The sequence below is a fragment of the Wolffia australiana genome, chromosome 12 (genome assembly GCF_029677425.1).
Source record: "Wolffia australiana isolate 7733 chromosome 12, ASM2967742v1".
NCBI classification, from domain to species: Eukaryota; Viridiplantae; Streptophyta; class Magnoliopsida; order Alismatales; family Araceae; genus Wolffia; species Wolffia australiana.
Window position 1 is genome coordinate 2,299,097 of NC_135846.1, and position 9,417 is coordinate 2,308,513.

A 9,417-nucleotide genomic window follows, 5' to 3' on the forward strand; every position below is an offset into this window, starting at 1 on the left:
CCTAGACCCAATAATTTTTATAAGTACAAAAAAGTTCTTTTTGGCTTTCCCTCCATTTCTTTCTAAATTGTTTTTAGCGCATAAAAATTCATTTTTATGGGTTTTATAAATTCTAATTTTTGTAGTTGTAATTTTGTAAATTCTGCTTCCTCTCCCGAGTCTCCCACGCTCCTTATTCCCTCTAATTTTCCAGTGCCAAAAATGTTTTTCTGGCGGTTTTCCCTCTTCTTGCTAGAGTATTATTTGTACGAATCAATTATAATATGTAAGTTTATTTATAATAATTAAGTAATTTTATCTTCGTATAGAATGTTCTACAGAAATCTTATGTTCACAACTAATTCTATCATTTTCTGTGATGCATAAGATAATCAAAAGAAATTAAAGAATATGAATCTAGTCATAACTTAATTAAATTTTATGCTCGATTCAAACGCCTAAAATTGTATTCCTAATTCCCTCGAATTTTCCTACACCAGAAAAACTATATATTATAAAATGAAATTCTTTGGGGATCTCACCCCATTTTAAAAAATATATATTTCTGGAGAAATAAAACTTCACATTTTCTGTGTTCTGAACGGTGTTTTGGAATATGCAAGTATAATCAAGTAAATAATGTCCAAGTGTACTATTATTTTCCCATTTCCACTTATTCCAAACCCCTTAAAAATTGTACTCCTTTTCTATATTCCTCCAAAGTATTTTACTGTCATATATTAAAATTTAGCCTCAAAATAACACTATTTTGTCCAAAAAAGTGTTTTCTTTTTCTAGAATGTCTTCTCAAATCTAACTTTCATATTATTTACCTAATAATGACCAAAAACTTAAGACATTATTTTGTCCTAAAAATGTTCTTTTTGGGTTTCTCACCTCTAGTCCTAAACTATTTTCAATACAAAGGAATTTTCCCCTTTTTGGGGATTCATACATTATTCTAAATACAACCGAAATTTCGTAAATAATATTACTCAAGGGCCATATTTTAGGTTGACTTTCTGAAGTCAACGAAGATGGGGCCCATCACCAGCTGTGGATCTCGGACGCGACGCTCTTGACCACGGCACGATAGCTCGTGTGCATATACTTGTTGGCTGTTTCCGAGCCAGGGAATCTGAGCCACTCATCATAGATTCCCTTCACTATCGGGTTTTTAAAAGGATCAGATATTGCCACCTGGCAAGTACGCGTATGCCACGTCAGCAAGAGATTATTGCTAATGCACCAAATTACCACTTAAAAAGTGAGAATATTTTCAACAGAAAAAAAGGCCAATTAGACCTTTTGAATATAAAAGCCAAAAACATTTCTGTTGGGAAAAATCTGTTTTCACCTCTTTGAAAAACCTTCCCAACAGAATTTTAAAGGGTTTTTTGGAATGAAGAAAATTGATGGAAACTCTGCTCAATGGATGCCAAGGAGTCCGATTCGTGACGAGTTCACATGTAGACTCGGCAATAACGAATAGTGTCTGGCAGGTTGGGTTGTATCAACCCGATCGACACGCTGGTCAACTAAGCGAACAGTCTTCGGTTCAGGCAGTCTGACTGAATTCTGGTCGGACCATGGCATTCCCGATTAGTCGGTAACCCACTGTTAGCCAAAAACAAACCAAGAGGCGGGAATAAGATAAGCCCTACTTGGGGTCAGGTCAGGTTAAGCCCAACTGACACATGAGTACAGTTCAGGGACGCGGACGGGATGATTTTTTCATCCCGGGACGAAAAAATTGTCCCGTCCAAGGGTCTGGATGAAATTCGGGATAAAAATTTGTCCCGGGAACCACCGAACGGGACGATTTTCGTCCCGTGGGACGAAAAAACCTTCCGTCCGGAGGTCTCGGATGATGGGCGGACAAATGTGGACGAAAAAAGGTCAGATTCACATCCGACGGTTGAGATGTAGCCACATGGCCTCGCTATGATGATTTGCATCAAAGTCCCTGTATTTTTTCGGGCGTGAAAACTGACGCCGCTGAGAAATAATTGTACATGTCCATGTGGATTCTCTCTTCTCCATGTTTCCCTAAAAAACTTAGAAAAATCTATATTAATATATCAAATGGTTTTTTTCATCCGGGACGAGGGACAGGACGGTTTTTTCCCCGGACAGGACGAAAATTCATCCCGGAGGACTGGACGGGACGGTTTTAGTACTGTCGGACGAAAATTCATCCCGTCTTTCGTCCCTACACTGAATTCGGACGTCAAACGGGACGAAATTCGTCCCGTCCCGTCCATCGTCCACGTCCGGGACGATCCGGAACTATACACATCAGTCAAACAAGCCAACCCGTCAAAGAGACCAGGCCAACTGTTAAGATTGGCTTTGGATCAAGTCAACCAGCCCTCTCAATTAGGTCCACCCATACAAGATTGACCATACAGGAAAGTAGGTCAGAGTCAGGTTAACCTTGGTCTGGTTGACTTTGGGCCAGGTCAACCCTGGCATTCCCACCTGACCCTAACTACGTGACCTGATCATACGTACCTACAGGTCACGTTGCCTTCGATGTAATTCTGATAATCAAGAGGGAGACGTGCAAGAGAGATGCCAGAGTAGAGGTCAAAGAGAGGAGGTAGGGACCGAACCAGGGACCAGGTGTCTGAAGATGGGCTGAAGAGGAGGTGATCACGAGGACGAGAATTGTTGACAGCGAGGATGGGACTTGGACTTGAGGGGATCAGAGACTAGCAACTCAAAGTGCAAAATACCTTCTAGTTGCCCACCTAAAGGGGGGGCCCATCCTATTTAAAGCGAACACAAAAAAAGGAAAAGACAAGTCTACCCTCTAGTAGGGTCGGGGATATAGTTCCGAATCGTCCGGGACATGGACGATGGACGGGTCGACGTCCGGAATCACTGCAGGGACGCGGACGGGACAGTTTTTCCGTCCAAGACCTCCTGACGGGACGGTTTTTTTGTCTGAGTGGACGAAAACTGTCCCGTCCGTTCGTCGTGGGATGAATTTCAGTCCTGGTTTTCGTCAAACCTCGCGGACGGGATGATTGTTTCGTCCTGGGACGAAAAAACCGTCCCATCCGCATCCCTGCACTATAGTTGGGGATCATATCACAATAACAGGGAGTTAGGGCAGGGTCGTCACGGGTTGGGTCAGCCAGACAAAAGCAAGGGTCGACTAAGTTGACCCGTCTAAGAAGGCAGATGGGGTCAGCTTTGGGTTGAGACGAACGGCATTCCAGACCCTACCACCCTACCCTAACCAAGGTTAGACAGAACCTTAATACCGAAACAAAAGAAATTATTGAACCCAATATAAACTAATAATTAGAGATAAGATAAATAAATTGAATAAATAGTAAAAAATGAAAATAGATTTAATGCAAAAAAGACAGAATAGAAGGGCTCACATCTTGCACATATGCTGATTGAACAGATTGGATGGTCTCTCTGACCGTTTGACCTGGGCCCGGTTCGAGCTGACCCCTTCCATTCAAGCAGCCTGCAAGAAAGAACACACAATTTTTTATTTAATTGTTTTCAGTAGAAGACGACATTTGATAAACCGGAAATTAGGATATGTAGAAGACACATTCCAGAACTGTGGCCCAATAGGTTATGTTTCCCTTTCGTCGACTCAGAATAGAACAATGAGCAAACAGCAGTTACCTTTCGGCGTGGAAACAAATCTTAAACCATAAGAACTTCAGGTCAAAAGATTATGTGCAAGCAAGAACGAGAGTAAGAACACACAAGTTTAACCTAAAGATTAAGTTTTTTTTTTATTTTCCTTTTCTTTTCTAAATCAAAGTCGAATCACGAGAAAGGTATGAAAAGGCAAAGATTCAGCTAATCGTTTTGATTTATGCTTTGGTCAAAGATGATTGCACTGCAGAAACCCAGACGTTTGTCCTTCAAGAAATTCGATTTTAAATGTAGCCCGACCAAAATTTATGGGCAAAAAAATCAAGAATATTTGATAAATAGGGGACTCCCATGAGAGCTTTTTCTATCATTTCTTCACCCAGAATAGAATGAGGAAAATTACAAAAAATAGCTTTTTTGGGACACACTTGATTCAAAGATAATCGAGCGGCAGAGCCTCAGACCCAGGAAATTTAATACCATTAAAAGAATCATTTAAATTCAATAACATTAAATTGACCAAGTCAACGAGAGTATACTTGGATTTTTACCAAAAAATTCAATACCACTAAGAATATGCAGCAGGAATGTGAGGGAGAGATGGGAGAGAGGATTTAGAAGGGCCCGGGAGGAATCCCTATCTCCATACAGAGATAGGAATTCAAACTCATGGAAATGATAATAATACCCTTCTAAAATAAAGTACCTGATGGACATGCCATGATCTCAACGAAGTGATAATCACATTTCCCGATTTTAATCTTCCGGACAATGTTTTGCAAGTTCCGGAATCCATAGCAGAGAGCAAACCGCAAGGCCACTTCTCCATCCACCTGTATCCCCAAAATTCATGCAAAAAATAAACTATGAAAAAATCCCGGATAAAATATTAATAGAAAATAACCCCCCTTTAAGAGAAAATTAAGTGCCAGACCTCTAGAACTGCTTCTTGGAAGTCAGCATTACGGAGAACGCGGAAGTCAACTGGGCTGGAGATTTCTTTTCCGAAGAGCTCTTTGGCAGCGTGGACAAATACGGTCTCGGCGTAGCCTCCTGACCCGCCGCTAACCCCAAACAGACAACCTTCGTTATCCACGTTGGTCAACCTAGAAGACATCATCACCCATGATGAACACAGGCTTCTGACTAATTTGGCTGCAAGGCATCAAAAACTAGTTCTCCATACCAAGCATATTTAGCTGGACCACAGATAACTTTCCAACAAAAACTATACAAAAAATCATACATAGAGATAGTTGATTTAGGAATATGAGGGTTGGGCACGATCATGATCTGATCAAAAGATTGACGAGATCTGGTCAATAAATCACTTATTGATAGATCTTGTGTTCCATAAAATAAAATCAGTCCATTGGATTAATTCGTGGATTGATTAAAAATAAGAAACAAAACTAAAATGAATAAGCAAAAAGGTGACCTGAAGAGGAACCAAAAAATCCCCGCCTTTATCAATTTACGAGATTACGATTTTTATGGATCTACAATTGATCATTTTAATTGAAAAAAATATGATTTAATCAATGATCGGTCGAAAAGAATAGATTGATCTTAGGCCAAATCAAAAGATGACTTTGATCACATTCGGATCATTGGAATCCAATTGCTGAACCCTAATTAGGATTATGCAGGAAGAGAGAGAGAGAGAGAGAGAATGAAAGCGGGAAAGAGAGACAGAGAGAGAGGTAGACGCTCTTACAATCTGTCCAGAGAAGCTTCTGGAAGCGACTTGAAGTCAACAGCCCTAGACTGCAAATGGTTTAGATAAGAATCTATCTTTTGGTTGTAAAACCCTAAAATCTAGAAGAGTGAAAGCTAAGGAAGAAAAGGTATTCATGATATTACCTGAATTAGGTCCAAAATTTCCCTTGTTGTCAGCACTGAGTCAACCTCAGCTATCCTCGACTCAACTCCTTCACGGTCAACTGAAAAGATGAATTCCTGCCTCGCGGCCTCAAGCTTCTTGTCATAACAGGGCATCACTGTGACATGATATATGTTTTCCGGCCTGAAATATTTAACGAAAAATTCAATAAATGTTTCTTAATTTCACTGTATTTAAGGGAGAGCTGATATGACACTGGTCAATATCGTCACAAAAAGTGTCGAAATCCAATATATATGATTTCAACATTCATCAATTTCCATAAGGAGAAGAGACTATAATAGAGATTTCAAGGAAGAGATCACGAATTTCAAGGAGAAGAGACTATAATCCAGCTGCTCGCTACCATGAATTCCCAAAACAAGAAATTTTCTTCCAAAAAGAAAAACAAGAGGTGTTCTGGTTCTAATTTAGCAAACCGCCTTCCCGCCATAAATACTAAAAATTCTGGTCTTTACACCAAATATGATCCCCTACAGCAGCGCCTCTAGTATTTCCTGAGATAGCCTCTAGGGAGGTTCATAGATAGAACCACGATTTCAATTCATAAAAATGATAAGAAATTGATACAGAATCATACTTTAGACCCATTTGTGCACATAAATGATGCTTGATTACAGTTCCTATTGCTTGCTGGGGGCTCTTCACCGTTGATATGTAAGGCAGGACATAGGATCCAACAGACTTTTCAGCATAACATATCCAGCCTGAAAGCAATCGCAGAAGATCAAACCTTCATTTCAAGAGAGAATAGGTAAAATTGAATGTGCCGGACTTTTGAGCCGAATCAGGAGATCACTATAAGATTCTATCGTGCATACTTAAAGCTAAAATATCCAATGAAAAAAATATAGATGAACAAATGTTAGGTAGGGTTGTAAGAAATCAATGGAGTCTTGATTTGATCTCACAAAATGCTGGATAAAAGTGCATAGAGGTAGTGGCCCATTAAACATGAATAGGGTTCAGCAATTGTCAATGTCAATGTCATCAAACCTTGTTGATGTTTATAACGAGATTGACAAATTAACTGTTGATGGTTAACGTAGACGGTACTGGGATATCATAGACGAATTAACCGTTGATGTTAGATAGAAATTTGCTTAAAATATAGCCAGTTGACGGTGACTACAATGTTGATGCCCGTTGACACTGAAGACGCCATTGGCAAACCATCAACCTCATGTCACCTTATCAGGATGTGCCGGACCCAAACATATAAAAAATAGCTGTGGTCATTCAAGGATGACAACGCCACCTTAATCTAGAATGAGTTTAATAGAACATGCTTGGTTGAGGGCCTTAAAGAGATTTCTAGGGTTTCCTAGTCCAATTAAAGGCCGCTTCGGAGGCATTTTATCCTAAAAACTTGATTAAATTCAAAATCATATACACAGAACTTTGGGTATGTACCACGACCTTAGATAGATAATACAACAGCATTCAAATAGTTACCTGGACATGCTGAAGATAGCATAGGGACGGCCAGCACATTATCCTGTCCACTACTCATTTTGCTTTGTTTATACCTCGAAATAAATTCATTGCAAGACTCAATCAGTGATATATCTCTGCTGCAACTTGTGTCAAAAACACCCTTCACCCCCAAATCCTTCAACAAAGTAGTCAGCTTCCTGAGCACCTAGATATTATCGAGAAAACGCTTCAATTAAAGACTGCAAAGAGGCATTCATTAAAAATTGTTGGAAAACATAACAGTGGAGTGCACACATTCGAAAACAAGAAGAATCTCCTCGGTTTCTTTCCTAAACCATTAACCATTTTCTTGAACCGTCCCCTATAAAGAGAGTCTCAAATAATATCTATGACAAATAGAATCATACCCTCTTGATTCATACAAATTTCTCCCGAAAGCAATACTGGAAACAGAACGATACTATCATATATCCTAAAGGATATCTTGATCACTGTAATCCCATAAGGGATGTTTTGATCATCTCGTGTCTAGGGAACTTTTCCTTTGAATAGAGCACTTCATTTAAATGCAGGAGATGACCAAGATGCCTCTTATAGGTTACGGTCACAGAATACCCTTGGGTTACAGGTTCGTATCATAGAAAAATTTTCAAGTCCATACTAAATATAAATATGGGATAGTTTGACACCTGAGGGGGCGACAGGTTGAAGTGAGCTGCTAATGAAGCCCTCGATTGCGGAGAAAGGGACACAATTACATCTTCCCCTGCGTTGATGTGGGAGAAAAACTCGTCTAGGCTTTGTTTCTCAAGCATTACTGTCTCGGCAGAGGTTATACAACCACTGCAATAACAGAGTAAAACTGAATATTCTTGAAATAGAAATTAGTGGCATGATGTATGAGAAAGATTAATCCAGAGAGTGAAAATAAGTGATTCTTGCTTTTGGCAATGAAGACCACGCATTCCCACGGTCTAAAAGCAGCGATTAAACATCAATAATGTTAAATGATTTTCTGGGTAAAAATAAACTATCCACAAAATCATTGTCTCATAATATGATCAAATAAGTAATTCACTTCAAAAAAAATTATAATAAATAAAGGAGACCTTTGATTTCAAAAAAATAATAAAAAAAGGAGACAAGAATGAGAGACACTGTTTGCTTGTTAATTCGTTGAGCTGGCCGAATATGAGAATGTTTTTGGGTAAAAATAAACTAGGAAGATAAGTTGGTAAGAATGAAGTCAAATCAAACAAATTGCAGTGAATACAACCAACCTGCAAGCCAAGCAATCTGTAAGTGAAATTTTCTGCGGTTTAGACTCAGATGGCTGAATAACCGCCGTCTGAAAGAGTCAAAAGAAAAAAAGGGATAATCATTACTGGGAGGATATATTAATAACTCAAAGCCCAAGGAGCAGATTACAAAATTTCGGATTCCACCTCAATTATTATTTTTTCTAAATATTTTATACATGCTTAAAACTTATTTGAAAGCCATAATAGCGGAATTTCTTCCACAAAGCCCAGAAAAATCCCCGCTGGACACAGATATCCTAATTAATTGTATTTTTTTGTTTCTGACAATAAAAGGTTGACCTAAATCGGAGTGTTCTACGCCCGCAACGATTCAAACAACAAAGAACCGACAGAAAGAAATCGTCCAAGCGCTTTCAGCGACAAAAGATCAAAAATAACAACATGACGAAGAACCGAAAGAAGCGCAAGCAACAAGAACTAAACAATCAAAAATCCATAAATTAACAAAAAGAGATCAAGGCGTCACACACCTGAACTTTCTCCTGCTTCGATTTCGAGCCCTGCAGCGAAACTACACATGCTTGAGAGGGCGCGATGAAGTCGTTCAGGTCGGCCGACCTCAACGCCGGCGAGAATCTCTCCGGCATATCAGCTCGATCGCAGCTTGCAATGAATTTAATCAAATTATAAACGAAAAAACTTCAAATTTCAACTAGATCGGCGACGATCGATCTCTCCTGACGTGAAATTCCGACGAAGAACCGACAGCAGAAATAATCCCGCGCGATTTTAGCCCGGGTAGCTGTTTATATAGTGATAGAGTGCTGGTGTTTTGACGAAAATACCTCTCTTTTGGAATTTAAAATTCAAGCGTGGCTAAGCCTATATTTAAATTATGGCTTGTGGACTATGCAGATGGTTCTGTGTGAAAAGTGTGTCAATGTCCGAGAGAGAGAGAGAGAGAAGATAGAGAAAGAGGAGCTAGGGAGAGAGATATGAGCTAGAGAGTGAAGATAGAGGGAGAGGAGCTAGGGAGAGAGATATGAGCTAGAGAGAGAAGATAGAGAGAGAGGAACTAGGGAAAGAGATATGAGCTAGAGAGAGAAGATAGAGAGAGAGGAACTAGGGAAAGAGATATGAGCTAGAGAGAGAAGATAGAGAGAGAGGAACTAGGGAAAGAGATATGAGCTAGAGAGAGAAGATAGA

The 9,417-nt window shown here is 39.5% G+C and overlaps 1 protein-coding gene across 1 annotated transcript; it reads right to left on the bottom strand.

Annotated features, from left to right (window-relative positions):
- Nucleotides 1–838: 838 nt before the first annotated feature.
- Nucleotides 839–8,984, bottom strand: NAR1 (ferredoxin hydrogenase). The gene is made up of 11 exons (XM_078584346.1): nucleotides 8,742–8,984; nucleotides 8,230–8,297; nucleotides 7,639–7,792; nucleotides 6,968–7,154; nucleotides 6,093–6,219; nucleotides 5,473–5,635; nucleotides 5,327–5,376; nucleotides 4,544–4,715; nucleotides 4,316–4,442; nucleotides 3,375–3,466; nucleotides 839–1,179 (listed from the first exon to the last, which is right to left on the bottom strand). Exons 1-11 carry the CDS (start codon nucleotides 8,856–8,858, stop codon nucleotides 1,027–1,029), a joined length of 1,410 nt encoding a protein of 469 aa, XP_078440472.1. The 5' UTR covers nucleotides 8,859–8,984; the 3' UTR covers nucleotides 839–1,026.
- Between the last annotated feature and the right edge of the window lie 433 nt (nucleotides 8,985–9,417).

Excerpts from the sequence above, each read along its gene's own strand:
- NAR1 (XM_078584346.1), bottom strand. The coding sequence starts at position 8,858 with ATGCCGGAGAGATTCTCGCCGGCGTTGAGGTCGGCCGACCTGAACGAC. Across the intron at positions 8,298-8,741 it reads CGAAGCAGGAGAAAGTTCAG|ACGGCGGTTATTCAGCCATC; the intron begins GTGTGTGACGCC and ends TGACTCTTTCAG. Across the intron at positions 3,467-4,315 it reads GATCATGGCATGTCCATCAG|GCTGCTTGAATGGAAGGGGT; the intron begins GTACTTTATTTT and ends TCTTTCTTGCAG.